Source organism: Lampetra fluviatilis, chromosome 42, assembly GCF_964198595.1.
Source record: "Lampetra fluviatilis chromosome 42, kcLamFluv1.1, whole genome shotgun sequence".
NCBI classification, from domain to species: Eukaryota; Metazoa; Chordata; class Hyperoartia; order Petromyzontiformes; family Petromyzontidae; genus Lampetra; species Lampetra fluviatilis.
This window is the reverse complement of record NC_136316.1, coordinates 9,954,565-9,977,530: the sequence shown is the minus strand read 5'-3', so window position 1 is coordinate 9,977,530 and position 22,966 is coordinate 9,954,565. Positions and strand designations below refer to the sequence as shown.

At 52.8% G+C, this 22,966-nt stretch overlaps 1 protein-coding gene across 1 annotated transcript in view; it reads left to right on the top strand.

The window, feature by feature from the left end:
- Positions 1 to 5,251: 5,251 nt before the first annotated feature.
- Positions 5,252 to 22,966, top strand: part of LOC144946733 (piezo-type mechanosensitive ion channel component 2-like) — a 121,585-nt gene continuing 103,870 nt past the window's right edge. Inside the window, exons 1-5 of the mRNA XM_078875864.1 lie at positions 5,252 to 5,421; positions 9,973 to 10,065; positions 11,884 to 12,052; positions 13,807 to 14,068; positions 14,794 to 15,007. Coding sequence (XP_078731990.1) covers positions 5,252 to 5,421; positions 9,973 to 10,065; positions 11,884 to 12,052; positions 13,807 to 14,068; positions 14,794 to 15,007 — 908 coding nt within the window. The remainder of the gene's footprint in view (positions 5,422 to 9,972; positions 10,066 to 11,883; positions 12,053 to 13,806; positions 14,069 to 14,793; positions 15,008 to 22,966) is intronic.

The window sequence follows — 22,966 nt, the reverse complement described above, 5'->3', positions numbered from 1 at the left end:
AGAGTGAGTGTGTAATTGGATTGAGGGTAGACAGTTCACGATGCCGGCTGTAAATAATTGAGCAGCGCAACGTGGCACAGTGCACGTGGTGGGGGGGGGGGTTTATCTCCCCAAGACCGCCCCCGTTCGTGGCACAGCGGCGCGAGGAGCATTGCTGCCGTGTGTGTGTGTAGGAGTGCCCGCGTGGGGAAGAGTTGAGTGTGCACTGTGTGAATGTGTAATGTGTTTGCGCGAGATTATCTGTGTGTGTGCGTGTGTTAGTGTATCTCTGCGTGTGTTAGATGATCTGTGTGTGCGTTAGTGTATCTCTGCGCGTGTTAGATTATATGTGTGTGTGTTAGTGTATCTCTGCGCGTGTTAGATTATCTGTGTGCGCGTTAGTGTATCTCTGCGTGTGTTAGATTATCTGTGTGTGCGTTAGTGTATCTCTGCGTGTGCGTTAGTGTATCTCTGCGTGTGTTAGATTATGTGTGTGTGTGTGCGTTAGTGTATCTCTGCGTGTGTTAGATTATCTGTGTGTGTTAGTGTATCTCTGCGTGTGTTAGATTATGTGTGTGTTAGTGTATCTCTGCGTGTGTTAGATTATCTGTGTGTGTGTGTTAGTGTATCTCTGCGTGTGTTAGATTATCTCTGTGTGTGTTAGTGTATCTCTGCGTGTGTTAGATTATGTGTGTGTTAGTGTATCTCTGCGCGTGTTAGATTATCTGTGTGTGTGTGTTAGTGTATCTCTGCGCGTGTTAGATTATATGTGTGTGTGTGTTAGTGTATCTCTGCGCGTGTTAGATTATCTGTGTGCGCGTTAGTGTATCTCTGCGTGTGTTAGATTATCTGTGTGTGTGTTAGTGTATCTCTGCGTGTGCTAGGTTATCTGTGTGTGCGTTAGTGTATCTCTGCGTGTGCGTTAGTGTATCTCTGCGTGTGTTAGATTATGTGTGTGTGTGTGCGTTAGTGTATCTCTGCGTGTGTTAGATTATCTGTGTGTGTTAGTGTATCTCTGCGTGTGTTAGATTATGTGTGTGTTAGTGTATCTCTGCGTGTGTTAGATTATCTGTGTGTGTGTGTTAGTGTATCTCTGCGTGTGTTAGATTATCTCTGTGTGTGTTAGTGTATCTCTGCGTGTGTTAGATTATGTGTGTGTTAGTGTATCTCTGCGCGTGTTAGATTATCTGTGTGCGCGTTAGTGTATCTCTGCGTGTGTTAGATTATCTGTGTGTGTGTTAGTGTATCTCTGCGTGTGCTAGGTTATCTGTGTGTGCGTTAGTGTATCTCTGCGTGTGCGTTAGTGTATCTCTGCGTGTGTTAGATTATGTGTGTGTGTGTGCGTTAGTGTATCTCTGCGTGTGTTAGATTATCTGTGTGTGTTAGTGTATCTCTGCGTGTGTTAGATTATGTGTGTGTTAGTGTATCTCTGCGTGTGTTAGATTATCTGTGTGTGTGTGTTAGTGTATCTCTGCGTGTGTTAGATTATCTCTGTGTGTGTTAGTGTATCTCTGCGTGTGTTAGATTATGTGTGTGTTAGTGTATCTCTGCGTGTGTTAGATTATCTGTGTGTGTTAGTGCATCTCTGCGTGTGTTAGATTATCTGTGTGTTAGTGTATCTCTGTGTGTGTTAGATTATATGTGTGTGTGTTAGTGTATCTCTGCGTGTGTTAGATTATCTGTGTGTTAGTGTATCTCTGTGTGTGTTAGATTATATGTGTGTGTTAGTGTATCTCTGCGTGTGTTAGATGATCTGTGTGTTAGTGTATCTCTGTGTGTGTTAGATTATGTGTGTGTGTGTTAGTGTATCTCTGCGTGTGTTAGATTATCTGTGTGTGTGTTAGTGTATCTCTGTGTGTGTTAGATTATGTGTGTGTGTGTTAGTGTATCTCTGTGTGTGTTAGATTATGTGTGTGTTAGTGTATCTCTGCGTGTGTTAGATTATGTGTGTGTGTGTTAGTGTATCTCTGCGTGTGTTAGATTATGTGTGTGTGTGTTAGTGTATCTCTGTGTGTGTTAGATTATGTGTGTGTGTGTTAGTGTATCTCTGCGTGTGTTAGATTATCTATATGTGTGTTAGTGTATCTCTGCGTGTGTTAGATTATATGTGTGTGTGTTAGTGTATCTCTGCGTGTGTTAGATTATGTGTGTGTTCGTGTATCTCTGTGTGTGTTAGATTACCTGTGTGTGTTAGTGTATCTCTGTGTGTGTTAGATTACCTGTGTGTGTGTGTGTGTGCGTTCGTGGATCTGTGGGAAGCGGTAGTGTAGCGCTACGCTGCACTACGAACCCGGTGACCAAAGTTCTATTCCGGCTCACGACCATCACCAGTGACGATTATTTGAACCGGTCCTGGGCCTCCCCGAGGTTGATTCAGCCTCAAATAGGTACCTGGTGCGGTGTGTAAACATCGCCACTGGGGAGACAAAGGCGGCCGGGCGTGGCGCTGGCCACCCACCCCCTCGTGTGACATGCCAGCTTCACAGGTGCTCGCTAACAGCACTTGCCGCAACAGTCTGTGTGGGCTATACGGGGGACCTTTGTCTTGTCTTTGTGGTGTGTGAATGCTGCACCAACATCCATGTGCGGCCGGTAGTGACGCAGCTGGTAATCCATGAACTTGATTGCAGGGTTGGTGGATCACGTAGAGATCCTGTATTTGGTATAGGATATCCACGGGCAGCAGTATCCCCACGGCTCTCAGGAGAGCATGCAGGGTTCGGAGACACTTTCTCTGCGGAACAGTTTGAATCCACTTCAGTGTTTCCTCACCATGGTCACCTCTACGACCCCCACCATTAATCCCATAACCACCACCACTAACCCCATAACCACCACCACTAACCCCATAGCCACCACCACTAACCCCATAACCACCACACCTAACCCCATAACCACCACCACTAACCTCATAACCACCACCACTAACCCCATAGCCACCACCACTAACCCCATAACCACCACACCTAACCCCATAACCACCACCACTAACCCCATAACCACCACCACTAACCCCATAACCACCACACCTAACCCCATAACCACCACCACTAACCCCATAACCACCACCACTAACCCCATAGCCACCACCACTAACCCCATAACCACCACACCTAACCCCATAACCACCACCACTAACCCCATAACCACCACACCTAACCCCATAACCACCACACCTAACCTCATAACCACCACACCTAACCCCATAACAACCGCCACCATTAACCCCATAACCACCACACCTAACCCCATAACAACCGCCACCACTAACCTCATAACCACCACTAACCCCATAACCGCCACTAACCCCATAACCGCCACCACCACTCAGCCCATAACCACAACCACCAGCATCATCATCATGCATCCCTAATCCTATACCCACTACCACCACCACTGACTGATGTGATCTTCCTCGTCTGGTGTGCAAGAGGCTCCATCCTGACCCAGACGCCTGCTGCTGTATATTTCGTGTCTCTCTCTCCGTGCTCGCGTGGATTTTTCTCTGGGTCCTCTCCGGGTTTTCCCTCCACATTTAGAAGAATGCGTTTAGAGTATTTGGCTTCTATCAATTCCACATGATGATAATCCACTTCGTGGAGCTATCATTTGTGACCAGGTCGCTTCTGAAAAAGAAGATAATAACTCAGTGGGCTTTACCTGGTAACATTAAAACGTTTAGATTTGTTAGTATTTTGCGTGATTTGTTTTCCTTTCCTCCGATACTTTGTTGATGTAACGTTCTGACCTGCCCCAACTGGACATCTGTGAAAGAGAGCTTCGATGCTCATCGGATTCGTCCAGTATACATCCATATTCTGATTCTGAACCCCACAACCACCGGCATCATCAACACTTCATGTGGCCTCAAAGTGCACCTAGCATGGCACAAGTGCCGTGGTGACGTCACCGCCACTCAGTGGTGAATGTCGGTTGTCGTTGTAGTGGTGGTGGTTATGGGGTTAGTGGTGGTTATGGGATTAGGGGTGAATAACGAAATGTGGAGGGAAAAACCGGAGGACCCGGAGAAAAATCCATTCCACCACGGGGAGAACACGCAAACTCCAAATCTACAGCAGGAGTGAGGCTCAGGATTGAACCCACGACCTCCTGTATACCATGCGAGGTAGTTAACATCTCGCCACCGTGGCGCCCCAATAAGCACAACCACCACCACCAGCATCATTCCACCCCTTACCCCAGCACCACAACCATCATCGGTAACTTCCCCTGCACCGCCACTTACCACGTCTTATCCAGCACAGCCGCGCGTCAGAGTAATCTTGAGTGGCCGACACGCGCGCGATTGTGTCCACGTGCCGCAAACACGAGAGGGTCCTCTCAGAGGATCCTCGCAAGCCGCAGAGTAGACCGCGCTAACACCATCGTGGTGACTTTTGTATATTTATTCTACTTTGGATTTAAACCGATCAGCGTCCCGTCCGCGTTTGACTGCCATATGAAGCGTGCTTTCTCCCAGAGCCACACCGCGATACGATGGCTCCGTAGCTTTATCCCGTCCGTAGTTTTACACAGCACGTACGACACGCGGAGTGGCACCATCCTTCTCCCTCCGCGGGTCATTAGCACCCCCACGGCACCGTGTGGTCCCAGTGGAGTCGAGGTGGGCGCTGGGGGGTCGCCGTACCCGACACCCCCACGGCACCGTGCGTCTACGGTCGGCCAAAGCCTCGCGCCTGTGACGACGCCGCCACCTTCGTCTAGAAACACACCGCGTGTGCGATTTCTTGCAGCCTTCGGCGGCGTCCCACGCGTACCTACAAGGCTCGTCGCGCTCGAGACGAGTTGTTATCTTCACCCGGTGGACCTGAGATATTGAACCCACGACCTCGGAGGCGATAGGCTCAATGCCACCAATATCAGCAGCATCCCACCGAGAGACGCGCAGCACCAGGGCCTTGAACCCCGGACCTCGGAGGTGTCAGCCGATAGCGCCTCGTTAAAAGGCAGCGGCCCCAAGAGAGGTCCGCGACCCCCCCAGGGCACGCGGTGGCGGCGAGGCGCCGCGTGGCCTCGCCGTGGAGGCAGCGCGCGGGCGCGAGAGGGCCGATGTATGTACTATGCTGAACTTCTTTCGCACCGTACGTAGCCAACCATGCTAATCGAAGGTGCGAGGGAGGTCAATTAAACTAAAAAACAATAAGCAGTAATGAGTTTTCAATCTAGATGATCTAAAAGTGCATAGCTCCAGTGGCTTGCTAATATCGGAAGAGCGTTCCAGACGGCCGCTGGAAGCGCATCTGAAAGTGCCATGCGAGTGAGTGATGGGAGGCGTGCGCTCGACACCGCGTCGGCTCCGGGCGAGAGGTCTCGGGCTCTCGAGCTGAGGCAGGGCTCCGTGCGGCCCCCAGACTCCGCTCCACCGCTACCAGACGCGCAGAGCCTCCCCGCCCACAGCGCCCCTCAGGCCCGCGCCGCCCGGTTCATCTGCCTAAACGTAGCTGCTTCAGTCTCACCAGAAGCTGCGGGATAATGTTAAGAGCCTCCACTTAATTAATGCAGTTGCTGTATTTATCCTTTACAGTAATCAGCCAATATGTGCTTACAGCTATCATGTAAAAAGCACCGTCCCGTGCCACGGGTACTGCATGTCTAAACTCTGGAGGTCTGGTGGCACGGAGTCTGATTGCCGTTCTGGCAGGTGGCCCATGTGGTCGGATCGATGCATTTAAATACCTTGGCCTTTGGGATTGATGAGGAGCTACATTTTGAGCCTCATATTGAGCAGATTAATCTGAGGGCGAAGCAGAATCTGGGCTTTTAGTGCGGGACACAAGTTGGCCTTGCGTCGTGCAGCGGACAGGCATCGTCTATTCAAGGCGGCGGTACTCCCCAGTATTTGACGATTCTGAGATATTCTATCAATGCGCCTCAGTTAGGGCCTTGCATGGTCTCGATGTTAATTTGTAGCCTTACCTCCGTTATTTAAGATGCCAGGAACCTGCGCACTCCGCGAAGCACCTTGATGAGCTCACGCAATGAAATCTCGGCAGATCAAAGAAAAATTACCTCTATCCTTTTTATACACAAGATATTGAAAAATAAGAATAGGTTTTACCCTTTCTGCAAATAAAATTGGCGTTAAGATGTTCAAACTCCAAATAGATACCTTTTGCAAGGACGTGTGGTTAATGCAGACTTTGTGTTTGAACATCTTAACGACTATTTTATTGCCATTAAGGGTAAAACCGATTCTTATTTTTCATACTTTGGTACTGGCAAAAAGACCCCATAGATACACAAGATATTCTTTGATCAAAAATTTTATGTGAAGGGAAAATTGACCTTACGTACTCACTAAGATCGATGGCGTTCAAGCGACTGCTTTTAAATTCCAAACATTTTCCTCACGACGGTCAGTTGGTGCTCGCACGGTGTTTGCAATTAAATACGAACAGCAGCCTGCAGGGCACTAGAACAGAGTCATCGAGAGTATGAGGACCGGTGATGAGATTTTAAGTAATTTTAATTTTTATTATTTTTAATAGGATATGTTGTTTGTCTCTTAACTGTGATTCTTAAATACCTTATTGTTATATTCTTTGGGTCTTTCGGTAAAGCCGCATAGATAGGTTCAAAGAAAAGAACAAAAAATAAAAACTACGTTTCGATCGCCACACAAGCGTTCGTCATCAGGAAGAACGCTTGTGTTGCAATCGAAACGTCGTAGTTTTTAGTTTTTTTGTTATTTTCTTTGAACCTATCTACATGACTTTACCGAAAGACCCAAAGAATATGAATTCCTGCAGTCACGAAAGCTTTAAGTCAAGATTTAACGTTGTTATTTTTAATGTTAGGTTGGTAATACTTCGTCTGTGCTCTCCACTTGCCTGGGTGGCAAGTGGGGTAGGTGTTGCCCAATCCTGGCCAACTGGCTCAACGACTGAACAGACGAGCTCACTAATCAGACGAACAAACTAATCAGACTCACTAACCAGACGAATTAATCAGACTAACTCACTCATCCCGGCTTCTCGTGCACGATGCTCTCAGCTCAGTCATCGATAACTGCACAAACCACCAGGCAGAGAGATTCGTATTTTACTACTTTTGGCTAATTCTCCCTGTCGAGCTTAATAATTCTGGCGATTGGCATGCAATAATAATAAAAAACATAATTAAGTTCCAGATTTGTAATAAGTCAGGAATGAAAAGGCCCAACTAGTGTGCTTTAAGAACACTTTTGAAGTGACTTGAAAATAAGTGCTGTAATGCTTCTGTATTTGCCATTTGGCACCATCCTCTAGCACTGGGTGATGCACTGCTAGCTCCAGAGTTATAAATCACATGACATGTTGAGAGCACAATTTGAATAGAATTTGTAAATGAGGACGTGTACGTATTTTATTTATCCGAGAGGGAAGCGTGGCCCAAGTTGACCCCACGATCACAATTTGAAGTCGCAAACTTCCGCTTGTGACTCGCGCACTCGAACAGCTGCCCCGCTCGAGCAGCGGAGACTCACAGCCAGCAGCGTGGAGGGCACGCACCCTGGCGCCAGGCATGCGACGGGGGACAACCCTCTCTCCGCCTTCCCCCCCCCCCCCCGCAACTAGCCGGGATCCTCCAGCTCGTGGGCCCTGGCAGTGTTGCCCCAAACTCGATAGCCGTGCTACTGCCCAACTCGAATTGGGTACTCTTGAGAATGAAGCTGCGACGATTACGAGAGGCGTTCCTTGCGCTGACACCGAGAGGGATTTCTCTTTTCGCCTCGCGCCTCCTCGACTCTGGTGGAACAAAATTAGGATTAAACTTGAGCCGATAAAATCCACACATCCTGCTGGATGTCCGTGGCACTCAGAACTCGGGAGAGAGGGGTAATGTGTGCGGATTAGAGCAGTGGTTCTCAACCGGGGGTACGCGCACCTTTGGGGGTACGCGCGCCCTTGGGGGTACGTGGCAATATCCCCCAGGGGGTACGCGAGGTGATTTATAAATTTGTGAAATTATATCATACGTGAGTCATCGGTGAATAATCACGTATGAATATGGTAACCTGGAACGACATAACAGACCTTTGTAAACTCATTGACCGTAAACAATGTGGGTTACAAGCGTAACCAGCGAGCACAAACAAATTATGTCACGCACTAAGAGCGTCCGTTGAATTAGATGTTGTATTCACTTGTAGTTACTCGCAAGTTAAGATATCTCACAAAATGGACAATTGTATAAAATATTGATAAGCTTTATTCATACATTTATTTCTCAGAACCATGTTGGATCAGGCAAGGGGGTAGAGTAGCTAAAAAAAGGTTGTGAACCACTGGGTTAGAGAAGAGGGATTGGAGGCGTCGCTGCCGAGTAGAAGAACATCGCTCTGTGGGCGAGGAAAGGGGTTGAGGGGGTAGGAAAGGCAATCAAACGTGGCGCTCACCGCATCCAGCCATCTTTAATGAAACCCGCGGTGTTTGGGAGGCACGGGCTGCTGTAGTTGTGGTCACGATGTCGAAAGTTAAGGACGGCCGGCGCTGCTGCTCTCGATTCATTAAGCGCCGATTGCACCCTCGAGGCTGCCCGCACGCCACGAGAGGCGCGGCTCACGCAGCGCTCGCAACGCAGCGCGACGCCACGTGAGGTCTTACACTTCTTTTTCAGCGTATTGATATTATATAGTTTTTTTCCCCCTTTTAATCAAACGTTATTATTCGTCCGTTGGCAGAACCGAATGAAACGTGGGTGGCACAGGGGGAAGGAGAACGATGACGGCTGGCGCCGTGTGGTCATGATTGAGAGCTCGCGGTAATTAGTGGAGCAAATTTTTCTCAATCCATGAAAGGGATTACATTTTTTGATGCTTGGCTGCAAGCTGTTTGCATTCTGTTATCTCCATGCCGCAGTGCCCTGCAGTGATGTGTTCTCTAATTACTTTGGGATGTTCTGGAAGACTCGGATAAGGTGGACCGGGGGCCGAACAGACAGGGTGCCTGCCTGCAGAGCCACTTTGCCAGTTTTATCCCTGCTGCAGTCACCGGGTGAACCCTGGGGGGACAGGCCAGGGCACGACACAGCGGAATATCGGTGTCAAATCACCAATGATGACGTTTCCTTCAGAAACTCCTCGACAGTGAGCTGTGCACAATTCTGTGCCAGGGAAGGGCTACTGATAACGATGCTAAGCTTCCTCCGATAGGTATCTCAGCAAAATAACGAGGTGGGGGGGGGGCAGCACTGGCGCTAGTGGCGGGGGGCTGCACCCCCGCACGGTGAATCGAGGTGACGATGGCCCCCCCAAAAAACCAGCTCTGCTGCCCCTCCACCCAGTTGGAGCCACGCCTGATTTGGGGGGGGGGGGTCTACTTTTAATGTCAATACAACCAAACAATTGAATTGCAACGCACCCTGGGATAGTCAGTTGGCGTTTCTTAATTAGTAACACCTTTCTTTCCATCGTCTTATTATGCCCAGAACCTTGTGACCGCGTATGTCTGTGTGCCTACGCACAGTCATTTCCATATTCACGCCTTTAGGAATGTGGAATTTCCACGACGGAACGCGGCGCTGCCATGAGAGATGAAAGCTGATCGATGTGCTTTGGAGTGAGCGACACGGTGGAGAGACGTTAACTACCTCGCCGAGTATACAGGAGGTCCTGCGTTCGCCCCCGACCCTGACATCTGTATATTTGGAGTTTGCATGTCTCTCCCCGTGGTCGCCTTGATTTTTCTGTGGGTCCTCCGGTTTTTGCCTCCAAGTTTAGAATCAACAACCACGTGTTTAGAATATTTGGTTGCTATACATTTCCACGTGTTAATAAGCCACTTCGTTGGGCTATTATTTGTGGCCAGACCGCTTCTGAAAAAGAGCTATATAGTTCAGTGGGCCTTACCTGGTAAAATAAAAAAAATGTTTATAGTTTTTAGTGTTATAGAGTGGGGAAATCGTTTGACTACGTTGCAATTATTGCACGCGTGTGTGCGTGTGTGAGCGCATCACGTGTGTGTGGCGCCCAATGTTTTTCTGCGCCTCCAGTCCGTTTCTGACCCGCGAGGAACACGTTCAGAAGAGCAACTGCGGCGTGCTCGAGTTCTTCTCCAATCGTCCTTTAAACAGCGGGAGCAGATGGCAAGACAGGGGCAGCCAGTGATAGAGACGGACAGAGAGAGGGGCACATTGAGGGAGCGGCCCTGCAGTTGCCGGATAGCCTCCGTCCGCCCGACGACACTGACGGTTCAAGCCGACACAAGACGTTCCTTCTGATAGTTTGGCAAGACCCTTGGTTTTAGCTTTTGCCGAATTGTGGACATTTTATTTTTGACAAAGGGTAAGAATCAGTTGAGCAAGTTAGAATCTGCAAATCGTGATGAAACCGATCAACACAGAACAATTATTGTTGTTGTTCTTCTGTGTCGATCAATTAACGCGGGCACTGTGTGTACAAAAAAGCTCTCCGCTTCCCGCATTGTACAAAACCACCAATTCCTGAAGAACTGCATTGTGGTCATCTTTGTTTGTGGTGATCCGATTCGTGTTGATGCTCATCTTGCCTCTCGTTTTGAAATCAAACTTGTGATTTTACCCCGAACACCCTTGTCAATGTGACCATGTTTCCTGCCATCTCAATGCGATCTTCATGATAAAGCCCTCCTGTCACCACTACTCTATTTGTCTTACTCTCAAAGTCGGCAGTATCGCCGGCCTCGCTGTAAATCGTACAAGTCACAGTGAACGTTGCCTCCTTCACACCGTGTGCCTCTGTCCCACAGGTACCTACTTGGAGACCTTATCCAGACACATTGGCTTTGTTAGGTAAGTGCACGCACACACACACACTACACACACTGCTTACTACTCAAGCCAAGAACATGTTGGTAGCACGCGCTGTGAACGAGCACCGCCTATCAAAGTGAACCTTGCACACGCACAGCGGACGCGTGGCCCAGCTGCTCCGTTCCGTCGTCCGTCATCTCACGCTCGACTCTTGTGTCACGACGACAGCCTCCCTGCCACCAACAGATACGTAGGGGTCACCTCAGCCCATCATCTCTCCACTGTGGGCTAAAGTAGTACCTGTGAGGAGGAGGCGGAGGAGGAACTCTTCGATGGAGGCGTGGGGAAAATCCGCCCCGGGGCGCTTCCGATGGGGATGGGCTTGCTCCATGCCATTGCTCGCTGGAGGAAGGGAACGCAGCTAGTTTTGAAAGAGCATTCATCCCAACATTCTGCACAGTTTAAACTTGCCCTTTACAAAAATGCACACACTCACGCACGCACAACAGGCGCCATTCGCCAGGAAGTGGCGGTGCCATGGGTCGGCTGACTGAGATGATGCACCGCCTGTGGCCCCTACTGTGCTAATTATCTGCGTTTTAGCCGCCCGGCGCTCCGCTCGTTGTTGTGAGCGTCTTTTCTCCGCCCTCCGTTGTTGCTGCCCAGTAGCAGTGGCCTTCACGAGCCTCCTCCACAAAGACAAAGAACCCCCGTGTAGCCTTAACAGACTGTAGGGGCAAGTGCTGTTAGCGAGCTCCTATGAAGGCCGGCACGGCACACGAGGAGATGGGTGGCTAGCACCACGCACGACCGCCTTTGTCTCCCCAGTCGCGATGTTTACACACCGCACGAGGTACTTGTTTGAGGCTGAGTCGACCTAGGGGATGCCCAGGACCGGTTCAGATAATCGTCACCGGTGTTGGCCGTGAGCGGGAATCGAACTCGGGTCATCAGGTTCGTAGCGCAGCGTAGCGCTAACCACTACACCACCGCTCCCCACACACACACACCAACACACGCCCAGCACTGCGGACACCAAGCTCGGCCTCCCTGCCTGCAACGCGCCGCGTGGCCTCGCCCGAGGCCCGCGGGCCTCGTGGGCCGCGAGTCCCGGCGCGGCTCCGGCCCAGAGAGCTTGAAGGTCGTCGTGGTCGTCCTTCTTCTGTGCTGCAGGGTGCACGAGGCAGACTGGCCCAGCGCCCTGCGCCTCTTCGCCCCCGAGTTCGGGGTGTTCGCCGTCGGCTTCGTGGCCTGGTTCCTGTGCTGGAAGCTGACGTGTCAGCCGCACGCCCGGAGCCCCTGCGCGCAGTCGCCGGGCGCTGGCAGTGACGAGTTGGACGAGGTGGGTGGCAGTGTGTGTTGTTGGCGCAGCACGAGGGAGACAAAGGCGGCCGGGCGTGGTGTTGGCCACTCACACCCTCGTGTGCCGTGCCGGCCTTCATAGGTGCTACTCGCTAACAGCAATTGCCCCTACAGCCTGTGTTATGGCTATACGGGGGATCTTTGTCTTTTTGTTGGCACAGTCGTGGCACCTGGGTCAGCCCCTTGACCTCCTGCCACGTGGCCTCAACGTGCACCGAGCCTGGCACAGGCGCCGTTGTTGTTGTGGGGAGCGGTGGTGTAGTGGTTAGCGCTACGCAGTGCAATGAACTCGGCGAGCCGAGTTCCATTCCCGCTCACGGCCAACATCGGTGACGATTATCTGAACCGGTCCTGGGCCTCCCCTAGGTCGACTCGGCCTCAAACGAGTTCCCGGTGCGGTGTGTAAACATCGCCACTGGAGAGACAAAGGCGGCCACCTACCCCCTCGTGTGGCGTGCCGGCGGCTCGCCGGCCCCGCTGCTGGGCCCAGTCTGGGTTGTCGCTCTCGCCCCCTGCCCTGACCCCCCACTCCCCACCCACCGTCTACATCGTCGTTGTTGTCGTTGTTGTTGTTTTACAGTGTTCCTGAGAACCTCGATGCAATGCAGTCATTGTTGTGAAATCTAGGCTGTATCTTTCAAGGAACACCTGCGCCGCCTTGAAACACTGCCAAGCGCAGTGCCCCCTGGGATATTAGTCCAGGGTGGCTTGCGCGAGGTCACAGGCACTCTGGTGGTCTGGATTGCGTGGTGCCCAGAAACCGCGTCACCAGGCAGCCCTTGTCAGGCCACGCACGGGTTAAATGTGCAGTGTTGGCTCCAGCAGAGGTGGGCTATTGTGGCACCAGAGGACTTGGAGCTGAGTGGACTTGCCGACAGCTGGTGCGAGTGGTATCGAGATCGGTCTCCGTGGAGGAGGCTCGCGAAATGGGCTGCTAGGGCGCCTGCCAGCAGCCGTCTTCCAGTAACGGCGGCGAGGCGTCGGAGGAGCGATGCTGGAACACAGCGCTGGGAAGTCGTCGGACGGTGAATCTGCAAGTTAGCATTGCCCATGATCAATGGACACTTGGATGAGCCCCATAACTTGCCAGCGAGATCTGCCACTCCGATCTCGCCCAGCAGTGGCAACGAGCAGCCAGATCCACTCGGGGGTCGTGCTTCTGTGCGTGTGTCAGTGAATTCAAACTCGTGCCTGTGTGTGCGCGCGTGCGTTTTTGTTCAAATGTATGTGCGTGTTCATCTGTTGGTGTGCACTGTGTGCGTGGCCCTATGTACGGAGTGTGTGAACGTGTGTCCACGTTTAGTCGTAAGTGTGCTGCGCTACGAACCCGGCGACCCGACTTCGATTCTCGCTCAGGGCTAACACTAGTCACGATTATTTCAACCGGTCCTGGGCCTCCTCTAGGTGGACTCAGCCACAAATGAGTACCAGGTGTTTGTATGTTTAACTTCTTTCGCACCGTATGTAGCCAATCATGCTAATCGGAGGTGCGGGTTATCCAGGCAGGATGTAAACATTGCCACGAGGGAGACAAAGGCGGCCGGGCGTGGTGCTGGCCACCCTACCTCCTCGTGTGCTGTGCTGGCCTTAATAAGGTCCTCGCTCACAGCACGTCCGCCCGTACAGTCTGTTAAGGTTACACGGGGGGATTTCTGTCTTGTGAACTTGTGAACACATCCCCCACGCGTGCGTGCGTGCGTGCGTGCGAACGTGCGCGTGTGCCGGACGCGTCAGGAGGCCGAGGCTGCGGATCTGGACGAGGACGACGCGGAGGGAGGAGACGAGGCGGACGATGAGTACGAGGAGGAGGGCAGCGTGGCGGAGGGGGGGGCGGCCTCCGATGCGGAGGGCCCCGACGGCCTGGCGGAGGAGCCCGGCCGGCGGGAGATCTTCCTCGCCCGGGTGGCCGCCTTCGCCTCGCGCCTCAAGGAGCTCATCGGCAAAATCATCACCACGGCCGGCAAAGTGGTGGCCACGGTGATGCTCGGCCTCGCAGGTACCGCGCCCGCGGAGCTGCTCTCGTTGGCGTGGGCGTGACGGAAGTGGCGCGTGTGTGGGTCCGGGTTGGATTCTATTCTTGCACGTGGCAAGATGTTCAGGTGCTCATGTCGAGACCTGCCGGCCTGGACGAGAGGGCTTCCGCGGTTGAAGGAGCGCAGACAACACTGGTTTACTTATGAGGTCCACAGTTTGGGTAGCATGGCTACGTATGTATCATTATGGGTTTACTACATGCGTTTGCATGGCCATAATCGCACTCCTGTGGCTTGTATTTTATTTTATTTTTTTTGTTGTTGCAAAAACTCAGCCCTAAATTTGAACTAAACGAGGAATTCCACTGACAATACGTCTCTTCTGCATTAATCCTGCGATGTCACGAGAGATAGGGAGCCATAACGGTCCGCTATAAGCAAGCCGTGTGGCCCTGTTGGCGCCGTTTTGTCGCCGTGACATCGTCGTGACGTCATCGAAACATTGACGTGACGTCGTCGTTGTGACGTCGTCGTTGTGACGTCGTCGTTGTGACGTCGTCGTTGTGACGTCGTCGTTGTGACGTCGTCGTTGTGACGTCGTGTCATCATCGTGACGCTTGTCGAGACATTGTCATGACGTCGTGTCGTCATCGTGATGTTGTCGTCTCATCATCGTGATGTCGAGACATCATCGTGTCGTCGCCGTGACTGTGATGTGACGTCGCCGTGTGGTCGCGTTGCCACGCAGGCGTGATCGTGCCGTCGCTCACATCGCTCGCCTACTTCGTGCTCTTCATGGCGCTCTGCTCCTGGTGGGCGTGCGGCCGCTCCATGCCGGAGCTCGCCTTCGGCTGCGTGTGCGTCGCCACGGCGCTCTTCAGCGCCGGCCACCTCCTCGGCCTCTACATCTACCAGATGCCAGCGCTGCAAGAGCTGGTGCCACCCGGCGACCTGAACGCACGGTACGCACCCCCAACCCCCACCGCCCCCCCCCCCCCCTAGATCTGGACCGTACTAACTGAACGTGAGCGCAAGGTGGGTGGCGGACGTGAGCATTGACAAATAAATGTACTTATTTTTTTTGCCTATAAGGCAATGTTACAGAGGCCTTTGTTATGCATATTCACCTACCTTTTACACAGAGTGTGACCGACGGACACTTATGAATTACACCGACAGATACGGATATAGGTTACCCGCCACTACTGCACTCAACCCTGGTCCCCTCCGGATTGATGCAGTCCGGTTCAAATGTTGACTCCCACCACGGCGTTCCGGGACGTTCCGCTCCATTTCCACACCTGCCGACCGTGTACTTGCCCTTCTCTCTCCGTCTCTAATTCCTGCCCATCTGTCTCTGACTCTCGCTCCCCTACACACGCGTGTCTGCATGCACAGCCCTGATGGATGAAGGCCTCCCCATGCCGTACTGGTCATTGGGGCTATTTGACCATGCTTCATCATGCTGGCCATAGCTGGTCGTTGAAGATGGGGAGCATAGATGTCGGTGCATGGTACAGTTCAACAATGCATTTTGTGGCACTGCCCTCCACTGACAACGTAAATCTACAGCCTGTAACTGCTGCATTAGGTAAGGTCGAGGCGCCTGTGCCGGCACTATCCCGGCTCAAACCGTGCTTGGCTGCTGAGGTCTATCGGGCACATTCGTATTGACATGGTCACCGACTCGGCAAACTGCAACTTGAGTCTCAACTTCAATCGATTGAGTTGCGCGCGGTGCGAGTTGGTTCGACTCCAGCCCCGAGTGACCGGGAGCGCTGGCGTGTTGCCGTGTGGGTCCAGTCCCCCCTTGCCCGCTGCCCTCCCGAGGACTGCGCGTGTTTGTCCCGAGTTGCCGATATAAAAGTTCACCAGTTGCGGGTCATTGTAAACAAACAATCTCTTTCAGACGACGGCACCCTTGTGAATGGCGATGCCACCGCGATGTCTGTGTTGTCCACTTCACAGCAGATGGGAAGTTGTAGCGGGAATCAAACCGTCAACGTCTGTGCACCCTGGCTCGGGGCAAGCAAGTTGACAGCTATCGCACGGAGCCACAAACTGTGGTTGTCAGTTTGTAGGGCGCCCCGGTAGCAAGATGTTAGCTCCCTTGCCGGGTATACAGGAGGTCGTGGGTTCGATCCCGTCCCTGACGCCTGCTGTATATTTGGAGTTTGCGTGTCTCTCTCCCCGTGGTTGCGTAGATTTTTCTCCGGGTCCTCAGGTTTTTCCCCTCCACATTTATAATCAACATGCGTTTAGCGTATTTGGCTGATATAAATTTACACGTGATAAGCCACTTTGTTGGGCTATCATTTGTGGTCAGGTCCCTACTGACAAAGAGCTGTATAGTTCAGTGGGCTTTGCCTGGTAAAATACAGAAAAATATATTGAATAGTTTTTGTTTAGTATTTACAAACAGAGAGGTCTTGTTCCCTACAGTGAGGCTCATGGTCCTTCAGGCTCAATTACACGTCAGGTTCACAAACACGTCGGTAGAACAGCAGGTATTTCTCTCATCACGTTATCAAGAAATGTGCGAAAGTGGCCCCTTGTCTCCAGCTCCCATCCCTGGCAGCCTCTCTGCTCCTGGGCAGATAATGCGCTCCCTACAAAGTAGTGACACCTGTGGTAATATAGTGCAGGCAGCTGTGGCAGTGTGTATGCCATTGTGTTGCTGCCCGTCGCTGGAATCGGTCATCCATATCTCACCCGCTTTAATTAAAAAATAAAACCGCACGGCCGTGCTGTCAGATAATTTTTGCATCTTAAAAAAAGATATATTTCTAAGCGTAACTTAACATTATTGAGCAAAGTGATGTCGCAAGTTTCACACTGACGTTGGTGTGTTGCCAGAAGACTCCGCACTAAAGTTATAATTTTGGCCGTTCCGCCTGTGCTGTATGTTCCCTATGTCACCATTGTGAGTCGTACAGTCCGTGTCTTCCCACTCGATGCACACACACCTCCGATTAGCACTGTTGGCTACGAACGGTGCGGGAGAAGTTCAACATACATATAGTGCGTATGAATGGGTTGACTGGTTCGTGTGTCAGTGGTGCACTGAGCCAGTTCGTGTGGAGTGAGCAGTTCAACCCCAACCGCCGCCACTCGGTCGTCTCTGGACTTCTGTGGGTAATGACTAACAATGCGGTGCCGGCTGTAGCGCACCATGCGGTGACGTCACCATTCACAAGTAGCGCACCCTGCGGTGACGTCACCATTCACAAGTAGCGCACCCTGCGGTGACGTCACCATTCACAAGTCGCGCACCCTGCGGTGACGTCACCATTCACAAGTAGCGCACCCTGCGGTGACGTCACCATTCACAAGTAGCGCACCCTGCGGTGACGTCACCATTCACAAGTAGCGCACCCTGCGGTGACGTCACCATTCACAAGTAGCGCACCATGCGGTGACGTCACCATTCACAAGTAGCGCACCCTGCGGTGACGTCACCATTCACAAGTAGCGCACCCTGCGGTGACGTCACCATTCACAAGTCGCGCACCCTGCGGTGACGTCACCATTCACAAGTAGCGCACCCTGCGGTGACGTCACCATTCACAAGTAGCGCACCCTGCGGTGACGTCACCATTCACAAGTAGCGCACCCTGCGGTGACGTCACCATTCACAAGTCGCGCACCCTGCGGTGACGTCACCATTCACAAGTAGCGCACCCTGCGGTGACGTCACCATTCACAAGTAGCGCACCCTGCGGTGACGTCACCATTCACAAGTAGCGCACCCTGCGGTGACGTCACCATTCACAAGTAGCGCACCCTGCGGTGACGTCACCATTCACAAGTCGCGCACCCTGCGGTGACGTCACCATTCACAAGTAGCGCACACTGCGGTGACGTCACCATTCACAAGTCGCGCACCCTGCGGTGACGTCCCCATTCACAAGTAGCGCACCCTGCGGTGACGTCACCATTCACAAGTAGCGCACCCTGCGGTGACGTCACCATTCACAAGTAGCGCACCCTGCGGTGACGTCACCATTCACAAGTAGCGCACCCTGCGGTGACGTCACCATTCACAAGTAGCGCACCCTGCGGTGACGTCACCATTCACAAGTAGCGCACCCTGCGGTGACGTCACCATTCACAAGTAGCGCACCCTGCGGTGACGTCACCATTCACAAGTCGCGCACCCTGCGGTGACGTCACCATTCACAAGTAGCGCACACTGCGGTGACGTCACCATTCACAAGTCGCGCACCCTGCGGTGACGTCCCCATTCACAAGTAGCGCACCCTGCGGTGACGTCACCATTCACAAGTAGCGCACCCTGCGGTGACGTCACCATTCACAAGTAGCGCACCCTGCGATGACGTCACCATTCACAAGTCGCGCACCCTGCGAAGACGTCACCATTCACAAGTAGCGCACCCTGCGATGACGTCACCATTCACAAGTCGCGCACCCTGCGAAGACGTCACCATTCACAAGTCGCGCACCCTGCGAAGACGTCACCATTCACAAGTAGCGCACCCTGCGGTGACGTCACCATTCACAAGTAGCGCACCCTGCGATGACGTCACCATTCACAAGTCGCGCACCCTGCGAAGACGTCACCATTCACAAGTAGCGCACCCTGCGAAGACGTCACCATTCACAAGTCGCGCACCCTGCGAAGACGTCACCATTCACAAGTAGCGCACCCTGCGAAGACGTCACCATTCACAAGTCGCGCACCCTGCGGTGACGTCACCATTCACAAGTAGCGCACCCTGCGGTGACGTCACCATTCACAAGTAGCGCACCCTGCGATGACGTCACCATTCACAAGTCGCGCACCCTGCGAAGACGTCACCATTCACAAGTAGCGCACCCTGCGATGACGTCACCATTCACAAGTCGCGCACCCTGCGAAGACGTCACCATTCACAAGTCGCGCACCCTGCGATGACGTCACCATTCACAAGTTGCGCACCCTGCGATGACGTCACCATTCACAAGCGTTGGTTCGTTTTGTTTGCTCGCCAGTGTCGAAAACCCAAATGCCACATGTATAAACTGTCCTCTTAATGCGCTTAAACGGTGCCTGAGAGAGATCACGTGCCCCAGCGATGTTTTCCTGCAAAAAGAGATTCACGTGATGACAGATGCAACGATACGCGCCATTGATAATTCTGTGAATTGACAAAGTTTGAGATCGCGATTTCATTAACAAATGGATTATGTTTGTCCTTGTGGTGCGTGTACAATGTATGATTTGATGAATCCGTCGATGCGCAGCGGTATAAACGCGTGCGAATAGGACCGCGTGGATTCGCCCATGCGCCATTCGGTGCGCAGGTTGCGAGTGAAGTGACCGATGAGTATCGACGAAATCGATCGATCGGAACATCCGCAGTGAATATTCTCAGCAAATGCTTGCTAACTAACCACTGCTTTCGGCGAAGGGATCTGAAGCTGAGTCCGTGGGCTCAGCACCACCCAAAAAGCCAGAACTATAAAACCAGTACGAGGCCCGCGATAGTCCGTGAAGCGTACCACTCAACCTTTCGCGGCCGTCAGACATTCACAGAGGCATTAGGTCCTTGTAGGCTTTCCAGAAGGCTTCTTTATTAATCGCACACTAACGCAGCTTTAACGCAATTCCTGGATATGAACTTTGGCGTATTCCCGGGCGACGCTGTGGCTTGGATTCTCACGGTCTGCGAACGGCGCAAATCCCCGGCTGGGGTTCACTCCTCAGGCCATCGCCAATGAGTTAATGGGCAGTCGCGAGCGGTCGCCACCGTAGTAGCGATGCGGAATGTTCACATCTCGTTGAGGTTCCCACCGATGGTAGTGAAGAACGACGATTGCTCATTAGAGCAGGGAGACTGAAAACAAAGGCTGAGTCTCTTTGGGCTCACCTTGCCTGCTTAAACAGAAGGAACTGTGACATGCTGTTATGGCGGTAGGTTTACTCGGCATCTAGCGACGCATCGATTCACTGATTATAACCCACTCGTGCTCATCATCGATGCTTCAAATTATTACTTTTAATTAGTTACTATTCATGGGAATTCTACGCAGATTTCAGCTGTTTGGCAGTCGGGACGCAACTGTACAAACGAGGCAGAAAACACGCGAAGCGTCACAAACACGGTGGTAAACCCAGAGAGAGAATCTTGAATATCACATCGTAACCATTCATGCGATCGCCGGCGAGCCCGAGCGCCGCCTGACGCCCGCGACTCACGGGGAGCGGCGACAGCGACGAGCGCATCGACCGCTGCGCCATGAGCCTCGCTCGCACCGCCCGCCCAGAGAGAGCGGTGGCGGCGAACCAGCTGCTGCTGCTGCTGCGAGTAAGCGGAGTCGGTGGTGACGCGGCGAGCGGGTCGCCGTGCGAGCGTTTACGGCAGGCGCCCTCACTCCCAGATGTGCGGAGGAAGATGAGGGGGGGAGCGAGGGGTGACCGAGGGGGGGAGCGAGGGAGGGGGGGAGCGAGCGAGGGGGGGAGCGAGCGAGGGGTGGAGCGAGGGAGGGGGGGGGAGCAAGGGGTGACCGAGGGGGGGAGCGAGCGAGGGGTGGAGCGAGGGAGGGGGGGGGGAGCGAGGGGTGACCGAGGGGGGGAACGAGGGAGGGGGGGGGGAGCGAGGGAGGGGGGGAGCGAGGGAGCGAGCGAGGGGGGGGTGCGAGGGAGGGTCGCGAGGGGTGACCGAGGGGGGGAGCGAGGGAGGGGGGAGCGAGGGTTGGACTGGAGGGGAGCGGGTGAGCGAGGGAGCGAGGGGTGGAGCGAGGGATCAAGGTTTGACTCATTGCCCCCCCTGCCCGCGTGCCCCCCCCCCGCGCGCTACGGCGTCTATCTCAGGGAGACTCGGATTGCTGCCGGAGGCCCCGTTAATGCCGCGGAGCAGCCGCTCGCGGGATAAAGCAAAACCAGCTGCGCCCGACGTGCCGCAATAAAACCCTGGCGCAAACAAGAAGTTACAATTATTTATCGTGAAGATGTCACTGTGGACTTGCTGGGTGCCACCGTTACACTGGGCAGAGCAGGCGTGGCTGTGCTGCACGCGTCGTCGTGATTGTCGTCGTCGTTGTTATCGCTGTTATTATTATTGTTGTCGTCGCCGCCACGGGTCGCAGTGCCCTTATAGGAGACGGCAAAGCTTCGGGGTCCGTAACACGAGTCGCACTCTGTGGGAAGTTAACGGGAGTGGTTTTGCTATGAGCAGAGATTGGCTCCTGCCAGAGGAATGTGGAATTTCCGCGATCGGCTGATGAATGTGCTCGTTGGCATCGTTGACTCGTAGCTTCAGGGTGACGCGTCGTCGACTTGGCTCTGCCGATGGACCGCTCCGGTGGAATTTCACCGTCCAGTCTGCCCAGCCTCCACCTGCCCCTCCCTTCAATGTCTATCGGTCGCTACCAAGCACAAGAAGATCATTACAGTGGCTTCATGAAGGCATACGATACGGTCAAATCGTGCGATCACGTCAGATTTCGGAAGCTAAGCAGGCTTTTGGGCCTGGATAGTGAGTGGATGGGCAACGGCCACCCTGCGGCAGAGAGCGGTGCAGCAAAATCACCGGTGAGATTTGCACGGTCCCACGTCTATGCTCCCTGCTTTCACCAATATGCACTGACCAGCGAGGTGAAGTATGATCAAATAACCCCCCACGACCCGCACAACTTGGGGGAGTCCCTCGTCCAGCGGTGGATTGACAAAGGACTGTGCACGTGCGTGCGTGTGTACTCACAACAAAGACCCCCGTACAGCCTTAACAGACTGCTGTTATTATTGGTTTTTTACCCTTTTATCTGGCAACAAAACTGACACTTTTTTTACAAGGAGTCATGTTTGCATAGACCACAATACCTGCAGTCATAAAGCAAACAAAAAACGTAACTCTGATAATGTATGTACTGTCCTTGAAGTTGATTGGTCCACATCTGAGGCGTCATCTGGTCCAACACCATGTGAGACTAGGCTCTAAGGAAATCTGTCTCGGGTGTGGACCAATCAACTTCAAGGACAGTACATACATTATCAGAGTTATGTTTTTTGTTTGCATTATGACTGCAGGTATTGTGGTCTATGCAAACATGACTCCTTGTTAAAAAAAGGTGTCAGTTTTGTTGCCAGATAAAAGGGTAAAAAACCAATGATCATATTTTTTACTGGCAAATGAGGTTCCAATGGTGTAGACTGCTGTTAGCGGGTAGCAGCACCTGTGTAGACCAGAACGACACACGAGGGGGTGGGTGGCCAGCACCACACACAGCTGGCCTTGTCTCCTCAGCGGCGACGATTTTGCACACCGCTCCAGGTACTCATTTGAGGAGCTGCACATACAGCCACGTACAACCACACCTTGAACTTGAGCCTTCTCTCCTCGTGGCCCAGCTTGGATCACCGTGGGTGTCGTGCTGATGTCCCCTCTACCACCGGAAGGGGACACAGACCCTCGCCTCTCTGCCCACTCGGCTGTCCGGCTACTTCGCCGCCCCAGCACAGTTCACCGGTTTTTCTAAATTGCCTATTCTTTCTATCCACGGCAATTTACAGAAATCACCAAGATGTAGTTGTATTAACGAAACAAAAAACGAAACAATTTTAATTTCACCAGGTAAGGCCCACTGAGCTACGTAGCTCTTTTTCAGAAGTGACCTGGCCACAAATGATAGCTCAACGAAGTGGCTCATCATCATGTGGAAATTTACATCAGACAAATACTCTAAATGCATATTTCTAAACGTGGAGAGAAAAGCCGGAGGACCTGGAGAAAATTACACGCACGCACGGGGAGAGAGAGAGACACGCAAACTTCAAATATACAGCAGGCGTCAGGGTCGAGATTGTCCTGCTGCATACCAGGCGATGTAGTTAACATCTCATCAATCGTGGCGCCCACACGAAAACCACATGCAAGCCACACCCACGCATGCACAGATGCGTGCGTGCTCATGCACACACG